A 26,752-nucleotide genomic window follows, 5' to 3' on the forward strand; every position below is an offset into this window, starting at 1 on the left:
GGGTTCATGCCATTCTCCTGCCTCAGCCTCCTGCGTAGCTGGGACTACAGGCGCCCGCCACCACGCCCGGCTAATTTTTTGTATCTTTAGTAGAGACGGGGTTTCACCGTGTTAGCCAGGATGGTCTCGATCTCCTGACCTTGTGATCTGCCCACCTCGGCCTCCCAAAGTGCTGGGATTGCAGGGGTGAGCCACCGCGCCCGGCCCACTTCAGTTAATTTTTTCTGTTGTATTCAAGTTCCTGAAAAATGTAGATTAGCTACGTTTCTGTAGAGTTGACTTACAGTGATGGGAAAAATACTAAGACTACAATTTTGTTTAAAATGAGTGGTTCCTAAATTTTCTGTATTTTTTTTTTTAATTAAATAAATGAGCCAGGCACGGTGGCTCATGCCTGTAACCTCAGCACTTTGGGAGGCTGAAGTGGGAGAACTGTTTGAGCCCAGGAGCTCTAGACCAGCCTGGGCAAATAGCAAGACCCTGTCTCTACAAAAAACTAAAAATAGCCAGGCTTCGTGGTGTGCACCTGTAGGCCCAGGTGGGAGAATCATTTGAGGCCAGGATTGTGCCAGTGCACTCCAGCCTGAGCAACAGAGCAAGACCTTACCTCTAAATAAATAAATACACAAACAAACAAACAAACATGAAGTTTCCTAGAAGAAAAGATCCATGAAGACAGGGGGCTTTCTTTGTTTTAACCACACCAGTACACACATACTGTACATCCAGTACAGTTCTCTGAAAATAATAGGTGTTCAAGAAAATTTGCATGAATAAATGACAGAACTAAATGATGTGATATCCTATAGTTTGTGATCACAATTAATCTAAAATATTACAAACGTTATCTTTTTTGTTTGAAGTGCTACAAAATTAGTAGCTCTAAAAGTTTGTTTTTCAGTTCATGTTTAAAGAGGTCTTCAGAATTACACACTTACAAATAATAATCAAATTGTGGGCTTTAGCTCATTTAATTTTTTGTTCAGATCTTTCATCATTATCCACTCTATTATTGATCTTTCAAACAGTATGATGATCTTCCAGAATTCTACTTCTTGATAGGATAAGCAAAGTTTCTAATGCTGTCTCTTTAACACTCTGTAAAAATGGTGTCAAAGTTTGACTAATCTACAGAGACAAAAGAAACACTAAACCAGGGTCAAGTAATTCAGTTAATACACTAGAGGCTTTGACGTTAGATATACTGTGTAACGTGACTTTACAGCTTAATTCTTCCAATACTATATATACTTGCATTTTGGGTGGAATATTGTTTCTCAGTGATTCAGCATATTTAGAACTAATTTAAAACTATGCAAAAGCAATAAAACTCAACTAAGTTGAAATAATTTTCTATTTCAGGGTCCAGTTGACACAATTTACACTATACCACCAAAAGCTTAATTAACTAGGTATAAAAGGGAAAGAAAAGAATGAGAAACTCTAAAATCAGAAGTTATCAAATTAGCAAAGTTAAGCTGCCTTATCATTAGAGGGAAGGTAGTTTATTTCTAAAAGGAATATGATTTAAAACAGCGGTCATTTACCCACTTACTTGTTTAAGCCTTAAAAAGCACTGGATACTGCCTTGAATACAGAAAGCAAGTACTATGCAGTTCTTTCTCTCCTAGCATAGCCTGACAAAAGAGAGAATAAGAACAAGAAGAAAACTTGGGACCACTAAGAATGCAAAGCTATGGTTAGGTCATGAGGGTGCCAGAGTGTTGGACTAATTAGTGGGAAAATGAGAAGTCAGAATAACTTTGATCATAGATTGGATCACAGCAGCTGATGACTTGCATTTTGAAAACTCACAACTATAGAAGTTCTAGTCTCTGTAATTCTAGGTCTTCAGGAATGGTTATTAACCCTACCTAACAGCTGTACTCCAAGTATTTGATACAGTCCCAAATCCCCTGCCAAGAGTTATCTGTCTAGCTGGGAAGAGGATTTTTCTGGAGACTATCTGGAAAGGTGGTACATATGCATTTCTTCAATTCTTCCAGATACTTGGTACTCATTTTACGCTAACCCATCTTCAGGTAGCATCTGCACAACTGGACTCTATTATATAAATTGTCAAAAAATGGTGTTAACTGAATTGTTGAGGACATTTTTTGTCATCCTCAGGGGAAAAAATGCTGTTGAATTTTAACTTTAGAAATTTGTTTTTTCCAGTCAGGGGGACTAGATTTAAAATATTATATTTAATATACCTAATATCAATGTTTTATATACTACATATTATATTTAATGATATTGATATTTATAATGAACTTTATGAAATTTATGAATATTATATAAATTACATAAAGTTCATTATATTATTAAATTTATGTAATTTCATATTGGCTCCTATATTTATGTAATTTACATTTACGTCATTTCATGTAATTTATGTTAAGTGTATGTAATTTCACGTTGGCTCCTAGAAAGCTTGGAGTCAAATATTCTGACAATCCACATCATACTGACAAGACTCCATTGCATGGGTTTCTAGATGAACCTATTCTTGGAAGGCCCTACTGTTTGTCTTTCAAAAGTTTTTTTTTTTTTCCCTTCAGCTTACTGTGTTATGTATAGTTCTGTGATTCTTTAAATACTAAACTAGGAAAAGGTGGGATACGTATGTATGTACAGAAGACATTTTCTTTTTTCCTTTTTTTTTTTTTTTTGAGACAGAGTCTCACTCTGCTGCCCAGCCTGGAGTGCAATGGTGCAATCTTGGCTCACTGCAACCTCCGCCTCTTGGGTTCAAGCGATTCTCATGCCTCGGCCTCCCTAGTAGCTGGGATTACAGGCACCTGCCACCATGCCCAGCTAATTTTTGTATTTTTAGTAGAGATGGGATTTCACTATGTTGCCTGGGCTGGTCTTGAACTCCTGACCTCAGGTAATCCACCCACCTCAGCATCCCAAAGTGCTGGGATTACAGGCATGATCCACTGCACCTGGCTGACATTATTTTCTATATAACATTTTTGTTGTCACATTCCTGTTCTAAAACACATGGAGTTTATTTTCTTTTTCAATCCTCCACAAACGATAAAAAGTGATAAAAACTTGCATGCTTTCGTCAATACTTATGCAATTAGAGAAACTGTGAAATTGCCCTTAAAAATGAAGAGAATTTATGCCTGGATAGCAAACCACACAACTGTTAAGGGTGGATTTGACATCTGAGAGCATCTACTTCAAAGCTCTTTGTTCCAAGAACAGAAAGCTGAGAAACAGAGAGGTTGAGGTCACACAGCACCTGGCTGATAATCCAGGTCTCCTGTGTTGTGTGGTTTATGTTCACCACACTGTAAGTTTATCTATGGGCTTCCCTGACTTGTTTTCAGCAGAGAAAGTGAAAATGATTAATAATAATAATAATAGCAAATATTTAGAGATGGTTAAGTGATAGTCAATGTTCTGAGTGCCTTATATATATTGACTAATTTAGTCCTCGTAACAACTCTGTGAAGTACATACTATAATTAGCCACACTTTATAGATAGAAAAACTGAGGCTTCCGCTCACACAGCTAGATGTTCAAGCTGGGATTCAAACACAGGAAGCTCATCTGAGTGTCTGCTCTTAATGAGTCTGCTTCCTTGCATTTACTGTACATAATCTGCTCCTGTATAAGCTTCAACTGAGATTATCTTTTAAATGACAACATGAATTTAAATTACTGTGCATATGAAAAGTACACAAGTATATGTTTCGATACATGTTTGTCTCCTAGTATCCACGGAGGACTGATTCCAGGACATCCTATAGACATTAATATCTGTCCCTTATATAAAATGGTATAGTGTTTGCACATAACCTACATCCTCCTGTCTACTTTAAATAATCTCTAGATCCCTTATAATACCTAATACAAAATGTAAATGCTATGTAAATAGTTGTTATGCTGTATTGTTTAGGGAACAGTGACAAGGGAAAAAAGTCAACTTATTGGGTACAGAAGCAAATATTTTTTCGAATATTTAAATCTGTAGTTGGTTGAATCCAAGGATGTGGAAACCACAAATACAGAGGGCCAGTTGCATGTCTTCTATACAGACTGCTATTTTGGTCCACATATTCATATGCATGAATTACCATATACAATATAGAGGGCTGTGGTTTCTGGGAATCTTCCCTGTATCAAGGCCAGGACCCCCCATCCCAACCTATGCCCTTCTCTCTAAGCCTTGGCTACTTGCCTTGTTTCTGGGCCCGAATGGCCCTAGAAATGACTGTCACCACACAGTATGCTTATGAAAGCCAGCTGCTACCATCATTACCACTCACCAAGGAGACTCCATGTTAACGGATAAGGAGAGACTGTGGTGTCTGGACACTCAACAGGCTGTACTCAAGGCAGCTCTGGCTTCCCCAGGGGTTGCCTGGAAGAACTGGTTAATATCAGCAGGAAATACGATGAAATTAACACTCTGTGACCAGTAAGTGACAGGAGATGTAAGGAACCTGCATATAAAGTGCCTATCCTCCTTCCCCGGGGAGGCACTGTTCTGTTCTGGAATGCATATGGTCTCTCAGGAGGCAGCCGGCACAACTGAGCAACACACTGAACTGCTGAACAGCTGTGATCAGCTCAGGAACACTCTTCTATTTGCCCTCCCTCATTCCCTGTATCGTTTCTCTATTTCCCTAACTCTTAATTCCCTGGGACTGTAACACCACTTCCTCCAGTACAGTGTTGGCACGTAAGCTTTTGCCTGTGTTTTCTAGGAAATCTGAGCTAAGACACGAGATGATTACTTGAGATGCGTAATTTTATTGTATAAAAATGTAGTTGGCAGATTGCAGCAATCAGCGTGAGTACTGGAGAACACTGGCCATCAGAATTCCTTCCCTCTTTCCCCTCTATGATTCAATAGCATGAAAAGCAACTCTTAATGCTTTAGTCTATATTTTGGATACTATATACCTCCTGCATTAGGAACTAACTAAAGAATTATAAATTTTCTTGATATAAGGAATAATTGTTTCAATATTTTATATCCATAGCTATATCTTTGATTTTTATGCATTTAAAAATTCTCTTTGCCAAGATTCAGGAAGACTTAATTTAAAATGCTGTTACTATGAAAAGCACCAAATAAACCCATTCAAAGTTCAAATTATGTAGCCATGGAGGGCAGTATATCTTACAGCCCATTCATTCTTGTGGCATTACCAAAACATTGTATTCTATTGAAAGTTAGATTCATGGATGAGTCAGACAAAAATTTTTTATCGTTGGGTTAGTGCTATACAATATCAATCCTTAAAACATTTTGGACCTAAATTGGTTCTTCCATACTTAATGGTACATACTGTGGGATACGAGCTGGGTATTGGTTTGAGTATGTTAGCAGATATGACAACATTTTATTCGTGTCTCAGATCCATCTGAGAGAATATGCTGGTTTCCTAAGTATTTATTACAGAATTACCAACTCTGCCACAGGCATATTTAGAATTTAACACACAAGAAATTCTCTTTAATCGATAGTACAGAAAAATAGGACCTCAGACTCGTCAGATAATTCATCTGTGAATTAGAAACTGGGCATTTGCCAAAAAGAAGATGCAGCTTGCCTAATATTTAAGATGGCCTGGAAGACAAGTTAACACTCCATTCCTCTCGCTCATCTAAACTTCATTGTCATTAATTTAGATGTCACAGTAAACAAGAAATCTGTATTATAGTACCTTAATATTCTAAAGAAATGTTTTCACTAAATTTTGATTTAATGCTATATGCTCAGATTTTAGAGAAGACCAATAAAAGAAGTAACCATCTAAAGAATGTTTCTGAGTTTGTTTTATAAAATCATAGTTAATAAATGTGGTCTACTGCAGTATCAAAGCTCTTTGTTGATCTAGGTGAGAAAAACCCATAATGCTCAGAAAAATGATGTTATTTGACTTGAAACATTATTGTTTATTATTTGCCTTAGCAAAAATTAAAAAGCTAAATCTAGCATTCAACTCTAATGATTATTTTTTCAGGTAACTGGTAAAACATTTCTTCCCTTTCAATTAACGTCAGCCTCTTTATAAGATTTAACTGTCCTTTTTAATGCTTTTGATAGAGAAGTAGCTCCAAACCTAAAAAATAATTAACTAAATATGCAATAAATTTATTTAATAAGTAGTTATAGGAAAAGCATATTTACATATATTACAGATGAAACAGGGAATTCTGTAATCAGGTTAAATCAGGCAAGTTTTAATTTAACAGGATCATATCAACAATACATATATATGATGGAAGAAGAAAAGAGCTGGCAAGTCATTCCTCTTTCCTTGTTTTCCATGTTTTTTGAGCTTTACTTCATTCTTCATGGAAAATGTCCCTATAGTATCACTTTTCTTTTTACCTACTTCGTTTCTCTTCTCAATGACTTTATGGAATACTTTACAGGGCAAGAATTTAAATAGAAACTATAGCAAGTATTAATAATTAACCAGGTATAGGGATAGAATTAAATTACCACACACTTTATGTTATTTCCAAACTTATTTGATATAATTTCTTATAAGAATTATTGAAACTGGCAAATAGCCTTTCATATTTGTAACTTATGTGAATAACTCCACTATTAGACTATGTCTAAATTATGTCAAATAGACATCTCAATGTAAAAAGTATTGTAGATTACTACATTTATAAACAATAAATTTTTCAGTGGTTTTCTTGGTATCACATAGTCAACCTCAGAGAAGAGTATCTTCATAGGGAATTAATTATATATATCTCTGTTTCTCAACTTTGTAATATTTCATACCACTTACACAGTATTTTGTTAAGACTAGCATGTTACATAAATTAGGTGTAAATTATAAATTATAATTTATATTATAAATTATAGTCCCAAATCAGATGGAGATCACTAAAAAAAAAAAAAAAAAAAAAAAAAAAAAAAAAAAAAAAAAAATCCCCAGATCTGGTGTCCTGCATTACACCTACAAATGTGTGACAATTCCCAGCACTTTAAAAGCCTGTCTCTTGCTGAGGCAGTCATACCTGCTGGTCTATATCCTCTGTTTTGGGATTAATTGCCAGGTTTCACCATCATGTGAACTTGCCCACTATTCTAAGTTCAAAGGTAGCCCTTTCTCTCAGGTCACGCCCCATATGTCATTTGATTTCTTGTCCTTAGTCTGGCCTGAATCCTGTGTCTAAATATTAAGATGCCATCACTTGTCATCTTTCAGACTTCTTTTCTGAATGAGTAACCTTTCTAATGTCACTAAATTTGACCCTATTTATCAAACTGATCTCCCCGAAACTGCATTCCTCTTTCAAGGTAAAATGGTTTTCTTGGCTAGCAACACCTTCTCCGTCATCCAGCCCCATCATACAACGATCAACACATTCCTGAGGCATTAACTTTTATGCTACTTAGGACATCAGTTCTTTACTTGATGTTAGGAGATCCCTTCATGTTTTCATCCCTTAACAATTCACATACATTTTATATAAAATAATTGGTGATAAAAAATCAAAATCTACCAAATTATTATAATACCCATTATTATCTATTATTTAAGCCCATAATATATTATTAAGTGTTAGGCCCATTATATGCCATTAACCATTATATCCATCAGATCAGAGCTGCATCTGATAGTATATACATGATTTACATTTTGAAATTTGCAAGGATGATGATGCAAGAATAATATATTCCTCCAACTATAATAGTGAGTTAAAAAAATTTACAAAGTGGCTGGGCGTGGTGGCTCATGCCTGTAATCCCAGCACTTTGGGAGGCCAAGATGGGTGGACCACGAGGTCAGGAGATAAAGACCATCGTGGCCAACATGGTGAAACCCTGTCTCTACTAAAAATACAAAAAATTAGCCGGGCGTGGTGGCACGCCCCTGTAGTACCAGCTACTCGGGAGGCTGAGGCAGGGGAATTGTTTGAACCCAGGAGGCGGAGATTGCAGTGAGCTGAGATCGTGCCACTGCACTCCAGCCTGGCAACACGGTGAAACTCTGTCTCAAAAAAATAAATAAATAAAATTACAAAGAAATTTTAAAATAGTTTCTTCAGGCCAGTCTAAAATTCATTTCAGCAGTAAATATTTCACTTTTTTTTTTTTTTTTAAAAAAGAAGGCAAAGTAGAATAGTTTACACTTACAAACTAAAAAGCTTTTTTTTGTTGTTGTTGTTGTTGAGACAGAGTTTTGCTCTTGTCGCCCAGGCTGGAGTGCAATGGCGCAATCTCGGCTCACTGCAACCTCCTCCTCCCAGGTTCAAGTGATTCTCCTGCCTCAGCCTCCCGAGTAGCTGGGATTGCAGGCGTGCACTACCACGCCTGGCTAATTTTTGTATTTTTAGTAGAGATGGGGTTTCACCACTTCGGCCAGGCTGGTCTCAAACTCCTGATCTCAAGTGATCCGCCCGCCTCAGCCTCCCAAAGTGCTGGGATTACAAGTATAAGCCTCTGCACCTAGCCACCTAAAAAGCTTTTTTTTTTTTTTTTTTTTAAACAAACAAACAAACAAAACTAAAGTCTTTATAGGTATCATCTTCCCAGAATGTTTATGATTGACTTTCCTACTACATAGCCTTACGAAAATAAAACATAAGCTTAACAAGGTTCATATTAATGTAAGCAATTCTGTAATTCTATATCAAAATGTTTTCTTTTAGCAAATGTTCCCAGTATTCAAAATATTAAGAGAGAAATAGTCATCTAGTTCTTCCCTTTAATGCAATGATGAAATCAGTATTGAAATCATGGAATATAATCTCCAGTTACTAATTGAAGTGATTACTAGCACAGTGGAAAAGCAGGCTTCTTTCCAATCTCACCAGCGATACCATTTATCATGCCTGTTTTCAAGTAATAAAACTGGTGTTGAAAAACATCAAGAGGGATAAGGTCAGAACATTGCACCGAAAATGAGAAGTCCCTGGCTTAAAAAGTTTGTCATCTAAAGGGCCGGACTCCTTTATCCCCGCACAGTATACAGCTCAAAGTTAGCTGGAGGATAAAATTTCAAATTATGAGTCATTTAAATTGCAAGAAGAATAAACGTGTCAAAGGAAGGGATCCTGAAGAGACCAAATGCATTGGAGCTACAAACTTGTAGAAAGATTTTCAAGACCTCCTTTTCACAAAAGAATCCAAGATGTTGGGTCTAACAAAGGTAAATGTCACAAGAAACTGAAACTCAGACCCAGACAAATACACACATATATATAGTTTTACCTTGCTGCGTTGGGATCCTGTGACCTTAAGGAAGGATGAGGACAAGAAGCAAAATAGCAATAAACAATTGCTCTGAAGACAACGGATAGACTATAAATGGTGTGCACTTCAGAAAAACAATATTATTTGCTGCTCACAGCTCATTCTAACTGACCTCACTTTCTTATCAATAAAGATGACTTTGAGAATAGAAAACACATACATTAGAAAAGATTATAGAAATCATACAGAAATTAATCTTATGGCATTTTTCTCAGCCAGCAATAGTCATGGGTGCCTCAAATTAGATTGTTTTTATATTTTTGACACATTGACTTCAATGCTGCAGAGATGCTCATAACAAATGGATCCTGGAAGGTCACTGCTCTGAGCTTATTCATTGGCTAATACGTTTTTGTGGGTCCACTTTAATTAAAGACTCATTGCTGGCTACTGATATATTTCCAGACTTCTAGCTCAAAGTCCAGACATGTAAATGAAAAGGAAAAGAAAAAGAATCTAATTTCTATTTCCCTGCACTTAATTTCTTTATGAAAATTCTAAAAAAAACAAACAAACAAACAAAAAAAGAGCCAATAAACAAAAAGAGTGGTAGTTAGCAACAACTAGCTTTTCCTCATAAAAAATGAAAGTACAGTATAAGCAAAGGGGGAAAATACTATTAACTTTCCTTTGGGCTAAGTAACATTAAGCAGCATTTCAAATTATATAGGACATTTAAAAGCTGAGAGCGTTTGAGAAAATAATCGTAAACTACAATACAGTCCTAGGGATATATGGACTCCTACCTCATGCAAGCAAACTGCGTTGTGTGCCACTATCTGCATATGTACACGGAATGAGTGATCTAATTGGGCAGAAGTCTTTAAGGCCAAATCTTTAAGACTTCTATTCAGGAAAAAATATCAAACCAAGGGTTTAATGAAAAACTTGACAGCATGTTGTTCTTCAATAAATATTTTCCTCATGTCTGTTGGAAATTCCAGACCCCAACATCACTGAGATGAGAGCAATTTGAAGCCGTCTCATCTCTGAGGGTTCTCAGGAACACTCATTCTGAACATATGGGCTTCATTATATTATTTAACTATTCTATGACCCTTGGTCTTAACTTCAGCAAATGTTAGGACTCAGGTTTGTCCATCCAGCTCTGACATGCAGTTCCTTGACACAACAAGCTGCAATAAGCCATGAAGCAAGAAACATAAATGTCAGTTACAAGCTATGAAACAATGTTTCAAGATAGACAGAAAGGCAAATCCAGAAAGATCCATCTTACTTCAAAACTCTTCACTTCCTCTTCACCATCGTCATCTTCCTCATCATGACAACTCTGTACATTAAAAAAAAAAAAAGCGGGGGGACAGGAATATGTTGAGATTTTAGAAAGTGCAAAAGAACATTAGACATAGAAGAGCAAATCATTTGTATTAATTTATCATCAACCTTGTTTAAATATGTGTAAGATAGAATAGTTAGATGACATAATCAATGAATTCATGACATGAAAATTATATATAGTGCTTTTACAAAAATAAAATATTAAATTACATATTTTATAGATAACAGAGATAACTACGAAGTCCATATCATACTATACCCGCTACTTATTCATACATTTGCCTCATTCAAACCAAACTGCAAACCTTAAAAGGATTTTCTCTCTTTTTTTATGCTGCCATTGCAACGCATGAATAGAGGCAGATATAATGACCATTAATTAAAATTAGGCCGGGTGAGGTGGCTCACCCCTGTAATGCCAGCACTTTGGGAGGCTGAGATGGGCAGATCACCTGAGGTCAGGAGTTCGAGACCAGCCTGAACAACATAGTGAAACCCTGTCTCTATTAAAAAATACAAAAATTAGCTGGGCATGGTGGCGGGCACCTGTAATGCCAGCTACTTGAGAGGCTGAGGCAGGAGAATTGCTTGAACCTGGGAGGCGGAGGCTGCAGTGAGCCAAGATTGTGCCACTGCATTCCAGCCTGAGTGACAGAATGAGACTCCATCTCAAAAAAATAAAGAAAAAAAGAGTCTGAAAAAAATATGCTTTTAATAAATCTCAGCTGCTATTATTATTATGGTCTGTAGTATAATAGTGACCAAAAGAAATTGGTTATTAACCAATAGCTATAGTAGGAAGAACCCTACAGCTCATCCGAGTTAGATTGTTCCAACCCTTACACGTATTTCTTCTGCTTGGTAAGCATTCAGTGTTTCCATGGGGTGTAAGAAGGCAGATCATGAAATATAAGCTACAAATCATAAAAATATTTTTAATTCAGTGAGACACAGTACTCTGGGTATGGAGATGAACTGGGGATGGGAGGGAAGGTAAACAATGTGACCCTTCCACTCAGTCCATGATAAATTCTAAAAGGTTTGTCATATTCTTTCATTCATTCAACAAATATATACTACCCTTTCTGTTTATCATGATAGCACCACCCTTTCTGTTTATAATGACAGGCACATGAGCATAGTTTGCAAAGGAGGAAATAAAGGTGGGGACACAGGCCTAGGACAGTTTCACTGTCTGGGTAAGATGTTAAACTGCACGTTTCATCACAAAAGCAAAGATGTTAATGATTCCCTCAGAAAGCAGGAAATGTTCTCCTTTGAATTACTGCTACTCTGTCTCCCATGTTATTAGTTAGCCAGGATTTAAAAAATAAGAACTCATGAGAACTTTAGCAAAACAGATTTGGAAGGCAAATCTGCGGTCCTCCATCAATACATACTGTACATCTAATGTCGAAAACAGAGGAATTTTGCTTAGCTGCTCCTTAAGACTACCTATTCTAATGTCTCCCATTATTCCCAATAATTAGTAACGTGCATTAGTAAATAGGAGTAAAAAGTATAGGAATTTTATCAGATAACAAGCATGCTTACTCTCTATGCAAATTAGAATACTAATATAAAATGTCTCAAGGATATGAAATTTTACGTTTTCTCAAAGACATAATCTTCTATAAAAATTTCGTGACCTTCAGAAACATATGAGAGACACAAGGTTTGAGATAAAGAATACATTCAGAAAAATTGTTATTTGGGATTATAATGATATGTTTTTAAGCTATAAAATTCATAAGCCATGTTTGCTTTTGTATGAAGGGATAATCCATTTAAAGCACTAGCTGAAAAAAATTTTTAATAAAAAAGTATTTTGAAATAAAATATTTTTAACTGTTTTAAAAAAAATCTTCCTAGGAAAATTTAATGAGATTTGCTCCTAATGAAGTTAAAATCTGTGATTTTTAAAAACTATTAAACCTGAATTTACTTGGTGTACAGACTGTATCTGACAAATTCATCAAACCTATAAAAACTACTTTAAACTTCTACTAATTAGCTTGAGAATATGCTAAGATCACCAAAAAAAGGTATCAGGTTTCTAGCAGCTTTTGAATATACTGTAGAGAAACGGAAGGATTTACTGGAACAAAAGATATGTTCTTCAATAGCAAATGGCATCCACGTGACATAGATGATAATGCTAAGCAAATGGGAAGTTATATTAGACAATCCTATAGCAGGATTTGGCTTTCTGGATCAGAATGCTAAATTCTAGACAAGGAAGAGTCCTTCCTTTGCCAGGAAGGAAAAGGTGAATAAGCTAAATACATAAAGGGGCAGGTGTGGAATAAATAATTTCGAAGAAAAAAAATAAAATGGAGGATACGTCAGACCATTCAGGTATCCATAACAGAATTCAAAACTGGCAACATGAATACATAAACACAGTAATGAGGGCTCTTCAGCTTGCCAGTATCTGCTGAAAATTTCATTCTGCCAGAGAAGTATATTTCATGCATTCCTCAGTTGCCTTTCTGATTTGATAACTCCGCAGAAGACTAAAGATTCAAAACCCAGAAACTTTCACTGTAGATTTAAATCTGACTAACAGAGAGCTCATGGGTGAGACAGAAGAGAGAAACTCCTAAGAATGTGAGCGCAGCATTTTATACTTTTAACCAAGAAAGAATGGAACACTCGGCATAACAATGTGTATCTTAAATATTTTAAAAAGTTAGTAAGAGAAGGAGGAGAACTAGGAGGAAAGGGTTCCCTTAGCTGGAAACTCAAAACAGTAGCAACATTGTTGAGTGTTTAATTTATGATATCACTGCAGATATCCTCCTCCATACTGTTACCTTATTCAAATTGGTAAAACCACGGTTAGGGTGGAGCAGCTTGAAATAGTCCAAGAGGGATGACAGCTGGTAAAGAGACATTCTAAGGAATCAAGCAGGGTAGGCATGATGCAGACAAAAAGGGGTGGCAACAGCAAACCGATGGGATGCACTGAAGTTCTCCATAGGATTTTTTTAAAGAGGAGGTATATATGATAGGAGTAAGGGAATAGAGTTTAGAATGAAGTGTGGCTTGAAAGATACAAAGATGTAAAATGATTTTTCAAATTATTGCCAAAGTATGGTCAACAAGGAGCAGTAAGTACATGATTTAGAGCAGATGCTGTACTCATCATAATAGAGAGGACGTGCAGAACCACTCATCAGCTCTTTTGTTTCAGAAAGAAGTGATTTTTGTAATACAGAAAAGTACCTAGCCAAGAGAAACGAAAATCATGACTCCAGCACAATACCATTTCACACCCATTTGGTTGACAAAAGTCAGTAAGTCATGTATCAAATATTGGAGGGGGTGTGGATCACCAGAATCTCTCTTAACCATTGTTGTTAAGAATGTCTATTGATGCAATAACTTTGGAAAACAGTATGACATTTGTTCCTTTACTTGAAAATGTGTACACCCTGTAACTCTTGTAAAATAGGTGAAATGGATAAGAATAGGCATTCAATCCCTGTTCGCATTAGCAAAAACACAGAGGTAATACAAAAGTCAATCAACAAAAAAGGTAAATGGCTAAGCTCTGGTATATCTGCCCAAAGGGATGTAACACAACAATCAAAACAAATGAACTCCAACAGCACACGAAAGTATGGAGGAATCTTAGAAAACACTATTAATCCAATAAGTAGAGCCCAAAAGATTACACACAGCATACTGCCCTTTTAAAAGTCAGTAACAACTTAAATTATATATATATATATATGAAAATTTATCTATCTATATATAAATAAATGAAAACTATATGAAAAGAAGAGCAAGGGCATCTTGAGCACAAGGTTTAGAATGATGGTTTCTTTGTGTGGGGAGACAGGGTATAGGTTAATGAGAAGCCCATAGGATAACACGTAAATTCTCTAGGTTGTTTCTTGTCGGAAGTGGGTTTATGAGTAGTTACTACATTATTAGAAATGACTAAGTAACTTTTAAAAGTAGACACTAATGGACTAACAATGAGTGTGTATCATGAATTCAGAGTTATGATTAACCCAACTCTGTGTTCCTAAGTTTAAAAAACAATTAAAACTGAAAAACAAAAACCTATGAAATATATAAATGATGGCTTCCAAGGGACCTGCAGTGGTGGAGGAAGATACATACAACAGTCTCTTAAAGTGAGTTCAAGTCTCAAGTTTCCAGACTCAAAGCAAAAGTAACATCCATGGATGCAGAATGACTGTTGGTAAACTGAGAAACCATGAAGGCCAAGAGAAAGTTCCAGACAACTGGGATGCTAATTTTTAAGATGAGGAAAGACAGCTTCCAAAAACTACCTGCTAGGAAGTTTAATATTAATAATCAACAATAGTCTAAAATGGGTTATCAAGCAAATAACTGAGGAATACTCATCCATCTTTGGCAGTTGTACCAAAGTTAGAATTCGAGTTTAAGCAATCACAGTAACATCTTGATTTCTTTAAGAATCTCATGAAAGGAGATGAGAAATATGAGTTTTATAAAAGTATGTTTAGATGGATTGAAAATAAGGTAGGTTCACCAGTCTGGGAAAGGGTATAAAAATATCAGCTGCACATCACCAACTTAGATAAACAGAGAAATCAATCACACTTAAGTTTGTGGGTAATATAAATGGAAAGAGATAACAGTGGATGACAGGACCAAATGTTAGAAAGATTTCAGCCTGGGGCAATGGTCTGACTTGAATTATAGAAATGATGACATATACTTAATTAAAAAATTAAAAATCAACAGTCTAATACAGGGTAGCTGATGTGACCTGGCTAAAATTTTAATGCATTCTTGCCATTGATGGCAAATGTATAAGATCCTAAGGCAGTGTAAGTGAGGGTACAGTCCCCATACACACTACACAGGTGAGGTCATAACTGGAATACCGTGTTTGATTAACTTCTGGATGGCGCATATGAATATACTGGAGAATGTGCAGAGTGTAACAAACTGAGTGGTGCAGGCTGGACATCCCTGAGTTACATTAAACAATAAAATGAATATGATTCTTTAATTATGAAGGGGGAAATCTTGAGATAAAGCGTCAACAAGGTAGCCCTCCTCAAATATTTGACCATCTATCAAAAGAAACTAGATTTAGCTTTAGGACCCAACAAAATCAATATGGAGGCAAATTCACTTTCACTCACAAGGAAGAACTCCAACAATCAGAAACAACCTATTCTCAAATCAAGGGCTTCTACCTATTCTCAAACCAGGAGCTTCTACCTGTTCAGCCCTCTTCGATTCTTCAGCTGCAGAGAACACCCAGGCCGGGGGCTGCCCTACAATCTCTTTCTCACCTCCCTCTTTCTTCATTTCCTTACAAGCTACCTCCTAGCAACATACAAACCTGCTTTGATCTACTGTTCTCAACAAGAGTCTGGCAGAAATCTTCACCCTTGATGAATCTAACTTCCTGGCTTCTCAGAATTTGCATTTGGTTCTGAGAATTGCTAGTTGTCCTCACACAGCCAGGGGGAGCATTACTGCTACAAATTCATAGACAGCAGCCTAAAATAAACCAGGCTTCCTTCATAGTCCGTGAGTCCTATTTTAATTTCTAGCCCATGTGCCATGCCAATTGCCACGATGTCTCTTTCAGTGCTTCTCTCTCTCCTCCAGCCTTCCTCTGTAGACTCCACCAAACACTTCGGTGTCAGTGGATGACTGTCCTTTTGTCTTCACAGAGAGAGAGAGCAAATGACCTTAAAAGGAAACATTTCCAACCTCCCATTATCCTGGCAGCCTTCCCTTCTTCCCTTTGTATCTTTTATCTTTTTTATTTTATTTTTTGAAACGGACTCTCACTCCATTGCCCAGGCTGGAGTGCAGTGGTGCGATCATGGCTCACTGCAACTTTCTGCATCCCAGGTTCAAGCAATTCTCCTGCCTCGGCCTCCTGAGGAGCTGGGATTACAGGTGTGCACCACCGTGCCTGGCCAATTTTTGTATTTTTAGCAGAGACGGGGTTTCACCATGTTGGCCAGGCTGCTCTCAAACTCCTGATCTCAAATGATCCATTGGCCTCAGCCTCCCAAAGTGCTGAGATTGTAGGTGTGAGCCACCGTGCCCAGCCCTATCCTTTTATCTTTTAACCCAGTGTTTATTAAACTAAGTGTTTCAGCTCATCAATCAGACGTAAAAACAATTTAGTGATTCGTGATAAAATAAAAACAACTCTTTGTTTAAATAGAATGGAAAAGTTCAGACTACATTGCTCATAGGAAGAGTAAAATTTCGTGAAACTTTTCTTTCATGGTATATATTTTTATGTTACTTTAAACATACAGTTTTATGTTTTTATCAATACACAGTTGGCCCTCCATGGGTTCTGAATCCATGGAGTCAACCAACTGTGGATAGAAAATATTTGGAGAAAGTGAAATGGGTGATTGTGTCTGTACTGAACATGTACAAATATTTTTCTTGTCATTATTCCATAACAATATGATAGAGTTGAACAACTATTTACATGGCATTTACATTGTATTAGGTATTATAAGTAATCTAGAGATGATCTAAATATACAGGAGGATGTATGTAGGTTACCTGCAAATACTATGCCATTAGTCAGGGACTTGAGCATACTTGGATTTTGATATCCCACTGGGGGTCCTGGGACCAATCCCCCATGAATACTGAGAGATGACTGTGCCAGGTAAGTGTATTTCTTGCTGTAGGTTAGAGTTTAAAAGAAATTAGAAAGACATGGCTTTTCCCTTATGTCCTGTAACCTGTCTTCTCCAGCAGGTCTCATGGACTCCAGACCTCACTTCACAAATGACTCCCTTTCCTATTCTGTTGGCCCCCTTCTCACCAGAATATATGTGTGCTTAGATGGCTCTCTCTTTAAAAACGAGCAAACAAATGGCAAACAAACAAAAATAATCCCCTTCAACCTCACAATTCCATCCGGATATTTATCACCTTATATCTTTCTGTTCCCTCTCAATCTTTGCAATGAAGAAACAGCTATACTATTTCTGTTCACATCTGAATCACTACTTACTTTCTCACACTACAGCATGTCCCCACTCCATGGCCCCTTTCCACAATCCTCAGAAGCTGTTCTTACTCTGCTCATGTGATACACATGAAATAAATCTGGAGATTTTCAATCCTTACCTTGCTCAACCTCACAGCAGAACATGATTTTGGTGACCACACACTCAGTCCTATAGCTTCTAGCTCCTATGTTAGCTCACACTTAAGGTTCTCTCCAACTTTTTTATGAGCTCCTTTCCTTCTAATCATCTTTTAATGTTCTGTGTCCTTACAGGCTGGGTCCTAGGCCTCCTCCTCTCCTCATGCTGTTATCTCTTCCTGGGTAAGATCATCTACTCCTATGGCTTCTAATGCTGATGAATCCCAAGTCTATATAAGCCTTACCTGAGATACTGAATGTCAGACATGAATGTCTAATTGCCTGTTTGACATCTCCACTTAGACGTCTCACAGGCATCTTTAACACATCCACAATTTACTTTGCCTTCTTCTCTCTTCGCTCTAGGCCTGTAATTATTCTGGTGCTGCCATCTCAGTACATGGTACCCAAGTGAGAAGCCTTAGCAAAACCTTGACTCCACTTTTATCCTCAATTTATCCACTTGTCAAGAGGAGTAAATGACATAAACACTCAGTAAATACTAAGCTGTACTATTTTTGCATGGCAAATTCACGGTTCAACAGCCAAAGACTTCCTTAAGCAGACCTCACTACTATGCCATGGGACCTGTTCCCAATACTCCTAAGAGTTTCTTAATATGGTTTGGCTCTGTATCCCCACCCAAATCTTATCTCGAATTGTAATCCCCAAGTGTCAAGGGAGGGACATGGTGGGGGGTGATCGGATCATGGGGACGGTTTCCCTCATGATGTTCTCATGATAGTGAGTGAGTCCTCACAAGATCTGATGGTTTAAAAGTGTTTGACAGCTCCCCCCGCCCCTGCGTCATTCTCTCTCTCTCCTGCCACCATGTAAGATGTACCTTACTTCCCCTTTGCTTTCCACCATGATTATAAGTTCCTGAGACCTCCCCAGCCATGTGGAACTGTGAGTTAATTAAACTTGTTTCCTTTATAGATTACCTAATCTCAGGTAATTCTTTATAGCAGTGTAAAAATGGATGGATACATTTCTCTACCATCAAATTCATCAGGGTTTTTCTACAACCATTTGCTTAAACATTATCTTCCCCATCAGACAAAAAACTCCACAAAGGTAGTGTGTGCCCTTCTTTCTTCTTCACATGTTATCTCCAATATATTGATGTCCAGTCAATATTTGTTGAATGAATGAATGTTTAGAAAAAGTTATGGCTCCTCATAAATAAAATGTTTAAGTAGGAAACAATGATGACCTGCCAAGGAATTTAGAACAGAGATTCGTGCTACAAACAAAAAGTTGAAATTAATGAAATAACACAGATTCTTATCCTTTTCAGATGAAAGTTACTTCCCTTTATTAAAATTAAACATGAAAATCAGGAAGGATACTTATTTACCTTTGCCATAATATCTGCATAGGCCATATATAAAAAATCTTCCTCCAGTTTGCTAGGGAAAACAAGAAGAAAAAATCAGTGTTTAAGCAGAAGGCTAGGCACATGCAAACATATCATCGCTGCATAAAATAACCTTTGTTCTTTTTCTAACAAGTATACCTTTTTAAAATTAAATGAACACAAAACTTAGACAACATTAGGATATTCAGAAATATCCTGAAGTCAGAAAGCAAAGATCCCAGGGATCCTATATAGCTGTCCCATCTTACCTTACAGAAGGGCCTTCAATTTTCACAAAATAAACTGTCTTTTGGTTTACATACAAATGTAATAATTTTAATTTTCTTCAGACTACAAAACTTGAAACAAGCAAACTTAAATAAGATGGGGGCTTTTGACAGAACTGAAATTTGACATTTGATGGAAAGATTCCCCAAATCCCAAATTATGATGTGACAATTAAAAAACAAGATGGCCATAATAATGATTCCTAAAAATTAAGAAAGGTTAAAATATGTTTATTATCTTCTTTTTGAGAAGCATGGAAACCACGACTACGTGAAGAAAAGCTTCCACCAAAAATATACCTAAAATTTGCAAAGTTATTTCAGCAGTATTAAACTTCAGCCATGAGAAAAATTCACTTACGAGAAATACCTCATTATCTGACAATGCCAGACAGAGAGTTGCTCTATGCTTAGGAATGCGATGATTTTGTTAGTTAGGAAATAATAAGAGAGAGAGAAATAGTGAGAGAAAGGATGGATCACATTAGCTAAGAGGGAGAAATGTACATTATTATGGCAGGCAAAGAGGTCAAATGAACTCTTCCGAGGGGATTCATGTGGATATGAGTTTATAATTAAATTACATCCCAAATTCTGCAGAGAATGGGAAAGGCCTGGGGCAAAACAGGCTTTCTTTCCCATTGCAGGGCAGCAGATAAAGGTCCTCTAGCCTCTGCTATGTCCCATCTGCACAGCCAATTTATGCATTGCCCTCTGTAATGACAGATGCTGAGCACATTTTGACGATCAGGCCTACCAGTGCATTTCTTATGTAACTTCAGAGAGGTTTGCCCTTTGTGGCTTTGGTGAATTCATATGACTAAGGCTGCAGAAGACAAGAAAAATGGGCAATGCCCTTGAAATAGATCTCAGAGATACCTCCAAGTTGAGGTGATGGCTCATTTAGCCTCTAGAGGTTTCCTAAGACCCACTGCACAATGGAGACACTATCTACCCAGAAAATTTGGGGTCACCATCGGTCTCCATACACTTGCGGCACTGGACTTTGCTTTGCTTCTTTTGTTTTATTTATAAAGGCTGTTTGTGATAAAGGGAAAAACTATTTCATAAGAAGAATTAGAATCAACTACATCATTAATTACAAAGTTGTTAAGAAAAACTAGAACTAGTAGGTAGTTGCTAAAGCCTAAAATTGAATGAGTGACGGTCCCTAGGTACATGCCAGACTGGTTGTTATCTTTGAACAATTCTCTCTCCTAACAACAACAAGATGAACTTAAAACATGAACACATGACACAGAATACTCGGACACGGGTGTCTTTATTTGTTCCTCCTGTGTCTCACAGGAACCCTCCCAACCATACCATTTCTCTGTTAAAGCTGTCCGACTAAACAGAAGGATCAGCTGATGTAGAGGATCAACTCTCTTAGTGCCTTCATCTTCTTCTGGAGGTTCAGCCCCAGGTTTCTGCAAAAAAGTCAAATTTATAAAATGTCACATTAAAAAAAATGTTCACTCAAATCCAAAAGCAATGTGAAGGACAGGAATGAAGAATCAAAGGAATGCGAACGCTCCTCCTTCCCTGTTGTGGGGTGTGTGTGTGTGTGTGTGTGTGTATTTTATATGCATTATACATGCTATATATGTATATATGTGTGTACGTGTATATAAAAGCATGTGTATATGTGTATATGTGTTGCATGTAAATGTAAATATGTAATATACATACTATAACATATATAAATGTAATATAATATGCTAGATATCTGTTACATTACCATTGTAAAATTATGCAGCTCAAAACAGAGATATTTAATAATTTGACCAAAAATTAATATAAGCAGGGATAACTTACATCATTTAAAAACACTAAATGCCATTCTTATAAGCATTTTCATAACACAAAGTGTATTTGCTACATGGATTTTAGCTTTAGAGAGGGCTCGATTTACAAATGTTTGCAATAAAATCCTGAGTCACCCCAAGTGTGAAAATTTAGTTCCCATAGCAGTGCAAATTGCTTATAAAGTGAAACATTTTCTTTGCTTACACACAGCATGATAGGTAAATAATACTAAATGAGTTAATGCTTGAACCACTTATACTTTTTTTCTTATTTTCAGTTACTTTTAAAACTTAAAAGATTTTTTTTTTTTTTACTGTCAGAACTTTAATAGCGAGGAAAATTATTAAGCATTTTTACTGGCAGAATCAATTACATCCAACTTTTTGTTGAGTTTTATATCTCCACTGACTTACCCATAGAAACTGATTTTCTCTCTATACGAATGGTGTTCTTTCCTATAATTAAGCCTTAATGTGGATAATGGGCAGATTTCCACAAGATATCCAATAATCTACATATTTTTTATTCAAAAGACAGATAAAATTCCTTTTAAAATATGGGAACAATCAAGATTAGGCTTTTAAGAATTAGATTAGTTTGCCCATTATATTCCCTAACAATCTGTAAGTTAAAAAATAACTTTAGACAAAATGTCTTTATCTTGAGAATCATGAAGCCTCTGACTAGTCTGCCAAGTTTTGAGATGGCTTATAAATTTTCTTGAGAAGATGGCTTTTGCCGATATTTAAATGGGTCCTTGACTTAGAAAAGATGATACTGACTGCTGTTCTGGGCTGAACTCTCAGTAACACAAGCTCTTTATCAGCACGGTCTGGTGAAAATTCTACTTCTCATGCTCCACATTTACCACAGCTTCTTCCTCTCCTGTGTTCAGTCTATCATTCTCTGCCCTATTGATTTTTAAAAACCAGCAACTTTTTGTTCACCTTCTACTTAATTTTGGTGGATAACTTCTTTACGGTTCAGTCTTTTATAGTTTATCCTGGTTCTCAGGTGTTTATAGGTGCTTTGAGAAGGAATTTAAAGTATGACTAAATCATGTTTAGTTAATAATACACTCATATTATTCATTTTAAATTCTCAACCCCTTGATGTTGATGAGATCTCTTGGACATGACAAGATCACATTTTCCCATAAGCATTGAAAGCAGTAACAATTAAGATTTAAAAGTTTCTTAATACCCATATACTGTAATGGTATTTTTTTCCTTCAACATTATATAGACTTCTCACACCAACATTGCTGCACCAAGCCCAGACCCTCTTTCATCTTTCATCTTAGAACCCCATTAAAAACATACTGCTAAATCTTCTATCAGTTTATCTTCAAAGTAATGTTCTTCTGTTTCAATCCAAGACTTTTCATATCCCTGAAGAAAGAGATTGACAGCCCGATGCCTAAAAGGTAAGCACAATTTCAGAAAAAGGGTGTTTAGAAAATAAGTTGAAATTGTGTTGAGTAGTGCTTTATTACTAGATTATCTGTGCACTAAAAGTATAAAATAAAAATAAATTCTCTATTCTTGACACTTCTCCTGAAAGACAATGCTTCTTGCGGCAAACAGAGCACACAGTGACTTGCATTTAAATCCTGGCTCAGTCATTTCTAGGCTTTGTAACATTGGTCAAGTGATTCAACTTTCCCAAATTTCACTTTATTCCTTTATAAAACTAGGATAACTCCAACCACATTTCAGTTCAGTAAGCCTTAAAATGAGATAAAGGATGTAAATCACATTGGTTAGATGTTCATTAAATGACTATTATTATATAACATGTCTCTCAATAAGCAATGTAATCAGTGTTAACAGAGGCCTTAGTCTCTGTTCAAGCAAACATTAAAAAACAAATGGATGGCCCTGAGGATTCCAAAACAAAAGGTATTAAGTGAACTTTATGGGAGTGTATATTAAAAGATTAAACCCTGCACTACTGATCATAAATGGCCGCCTATGAAAAAAGACCAGTGAAGATGAGAAGAATCAGCGAAATTCGTGATGAAGTTAGTAAGAGATGTGGATAAGATGTCAATGTAAGAAAGAATAAAAGAATGTCATGAAGGGAACATCATGAAACAACAACAGATGTGACAGAATGAGAGACGGTGCCATTGCACGATGGAAAGCTGAGCTTTATGATAATAAATTGGGTTGAGGACTCATGAGACATAACAGTTAAGACAGGTTTATGAAGGGCCTTGAAAACCAGAGGGGGCAACTGCCAATGCAGCCAGAACTGCTAGAAATCATCATACATTCTTGTACCCGAGAGAGGCATTCCAAAGCACAGACTCAGCCTTCTTAGTTCATCAGAGTCACCTTTGTAGCTTTTAAATAGCACACATGCTGGGCTCTCATTGAAATTCTAATTTAATAAGTTGAGGCCTGAATACTTTTTAAATGAGTTTAAGTGTATTTCTTAAAAGCACCACGTTGGCGAACCATTGGAATCAAGGATACCATTTTGAAAATGACATTTTGGAGAGGATGGAAGAACTCTATGACATCACAGAAACTAGCTCAGAAACCGCTGCCATCAACTTGATATGAGGCAAGGAACAAGTGACTTGAAGAGGTGGTGATGGAGGGAAGGATGGGAATGTGAAGTCGTTCAAAGGGAAATTGATGAAATCTGGGCAATCACAGTATAGGAGTAACCAAAAAGAAATGATAATGTGAATTCAAAGTTAGTGTTCTTTTTTTTTCTTTCATTACTTTAAGGTCTGGGATACATAGGCAGAACGTGCAGGTTACACAGGTATACACGTGCCATGGTGGTTTGCTGCACCTATCAATCCATCTTCTAGGTTTTAAGCCCCACATGCATTAGGTATTTGTCTTAATACTCTCCCTCCCATTGCCCACCACCCCCAACAGGCCCCAGCGTGTGATGTTCCCCTCCCTGTGTCCATGTGTTCTCATTGTTCGACTCCCACTTACAAGTGAGAACGTGTGGTATTTTATTTTCTGTTCCTGTGTTAGTTTGCTGAGAATGATGGTTTCCAGCTTTATCCATGTCCCTGCAAGGGACATGAACTCATTCTTTTTTATGGCTGCATAGTATTCCATGGTGTGTATGTGCTACATTTTCTTTATCCAGTCTATCATTGATGGGCATTTGGGTTGGTTCCAAGTCTTTACTATTGTGAACAGCGCTGCAATAAACATACATGTGCATGTGTCTTTATAGTAGAATGATTTATAATCCTTTGGGTATATACCCAGTAATGGGATTGCTGGGTCAAATGGTATTTCTGGTTCTAGATATCAAGGTTAATATTCTATCTGACCAAAAGGTGACAGCATAATTGAGTCAGAGAATTGAGAAGTAGCACATTTGAGGAGGATGCTAATACATTTTAGACCCAGTGAGTGTGACATGATGGCAAGAAATACAACTGTCTTAGCAAAAGGGAAAAGTTTGATGTTTCGTCTATTTGTTTTGCTTCTGTTTCTCTTTTTTCTTTGCCTTATACATTCACTCAAACTCTTACTGAATGTCGATGTATAAGTCATTGTTCTAGGTGCTGAAGAAAAAAAATGGAACAAAACTAGTAATCAAAGAGACAAATAGCTTAATACTGTAGGAAAGTGGTATGATGTGCAAGGAGTAGAAGGGCATGGCTTGGTCAGAGATGTTCCACAAAAGAGATGTAGCTGAGCTGAGTCCTGTTTCTGAGACATAGAGATGATGCAATTTGTATAAACTTCAGAGTGAGAAAGAGCATAGTTTCTCAGAGAACTACAAGGTGACTGAAATGGTACCCTGGACCACCTAAGCCAGACTTGAATGTACCAGGCTACTTCTCTATTAAGTATGTCTGCTCTATGTCTAAGAGAAAGTTGACGGGCCTGTCAAATCTTTTTACATTATTCCCATAGGTCAGTTCTTTTCCCCAAATGTTAATAATTACAAAAATAATAATAATGACTAACATTTATCATGACATAAACTTACTAGCTCACTTCTAAGCACTCTGTATACATCAACCCATTAAATAATCTGAACAACTCTATGAGGCTGATCCCATTATGATACAGAAGAGAAAACTGTAATGAAAGCCAGTAAATAGCTTCACCAATGCCATGGGGCAGAGAAGTTGGGAGGTCAGAATTCAAATCAAGACAAGTCTGACGCCAAAGAATGATTCAAATCATGGTCTGATTCAAATCCAGGACAAAGAATGAATTCCTAATGACTCTCTCTTGCCTCACATATGTGAACAGATATTCCTCAGTAAGAGTCATTTAATAATTACATTAAAGACCACAGTTCTCTGAAAATATCCAACAAAATTAGTCAAGTTTTATGTAGAAGAATCAATAAAGCTTTTTCCATCCTTCTCTTGGACCTATTAAGGTAGATTCTAAACACCTGTCACTTATTAGGAAAAAATAACATTGATCTATTATAAAAAATAATTCTGACCTTGGCAGATTATACAGGGGGGCCATCCGGAAGCAGGCTACAACAGCCCTTTTCCTCTGCTTAGAGAGTAGTTTATGCCATACAGCCTTTTTAGATCTCTGAGGATGCTCCACCTGAGGTAGAATAACACAAATAAATATTTACACCCCAAACTACCTTCAAAAATAAATAAATATTTACACCCCAAACTATCTTCAAAAATATAATATTAAACAGTTGCCCCTCTTACGTAATCTATATTTGGAATTTCAATTCCAAAAGTACCTTAAGATTATCATGGAGAAGTCCATATCTTAAAAGTTACCCAAAGATAAAGTTTAGATAGTTGCAAATGCTATATAATTCCCTTAGTAAGAATATCACATTTTCCCAATACTGTGTACTTCAAAGCTATGTCATCTCTAAAATCAAAGAAATAGAAAATCATTCCATATAAAATCATTTTATCTCCTTCTCAAAACTTTCTTTGGTTCTTTATGATTCTAATACATATTTTCTGCCTACATAAAATATTACCTCATTCTTATTCATATATCCATTGTAACTAATTTTATTGTAAGAGCTAAAGTAATAAACACAAAAAGGGACAGTTAATAAAAATTCTACTATTCTTTAATATAACAGGATAAAGAGAAGAAGACAACGCTTTGTGAACACAGTATTAGGAGTGAGTAAATTTGGTAAAAATGTTAAAATATGTAAATATTTTGTTAGATAGGGACAAATATAAATTCAAAAGTTGCAATAAATGATGCAAGCAAGTTATTTATATAACTAATAGTGTTTGGAACTCCAAGAGAAGAGAGATTAATTGTATTAGAAAGAAAAAATCCCAACATATAAACCTAAATTAATTAGTAATCTCTAGGCCATTGGGCACTGTACTTCCCAGACAGTAATGTCTCCGACCCACACGTTTAGACTTCTGAAAGAAACAAAAATGTGATGTTAGCTAAAAAAGTAAAACTACATTTATTATCCTTTGCAGTAAAGAGTCAAAAATGATTGTAATGATGTCTGAAGTAAACATTTAAAACGTTTGAACTGCGGTGGTTTAGAAATTTTAACAAAGCAACTTGTTTAACGGAAAAGCACTTATTTCTGTGTTGCTCTTCCCCCTCCATGATCAATAAACACGTTGTGA

The 26,752-nt window shown here is 36.4% G+C and overlaps 1 protein-coding gene across 6 annotated transcripts in view; it reads right to left on the reverse strand.

The window, feature by feature from the left end:
- The window catches only part of RYR2 (ryanodine receptor 2), a 787,631-nt gene that overhangs the window by 81,622 nt on the left and 679,257 nt on the right, over positions 1-26,752 (reverse strand). For all 6 annotated transcript variants that reach the window (XM_030812625.1, XM_030812626.1, XM_030812624.1 and 3 more), the window contains 6 exons: positions 25,609-25,721; positions 22,482-22,578; positions 20,677-20,780; positions 19,064-19,115; positions 10,492-10,545; positions 9,213-9,236 (listed from right to left, as the gene is read on the reverse strand). In XM_030812625.1, coding sequence (XP_030668485.1) covers positions 9,213-9,236; positions 10,492-10,545; positions 19,064-19,115; positions 20,677-20,780; positions 22,482-22,578; positions 25,609-25,721 — 444 coding nt within the window. The remainder of the gene's footprint in view (positions 1-9,212; positions 9,237-10,491; positions 10,546-19,063; positions 19,116-20,676; positions 20,781-22,481; positions 22,579-25,608; positions 25,722-26,752) is intronic.

Source organism: Nomascus leucogenys, chromosome 5 (genome assembly GCF_006542625.1).
Source record: "Nomascus leucogenys isolate Asia chromosome 5, Asia_NLE_v1, whole genome shotgun sequence".
In the NCBI taxonomy this organism is placed as follows: Eukaryota; Metazoa; Chordata; class Mammalia; order Primates; family Hylobatidae; genus Nomascus; species Nomascus leucogenys.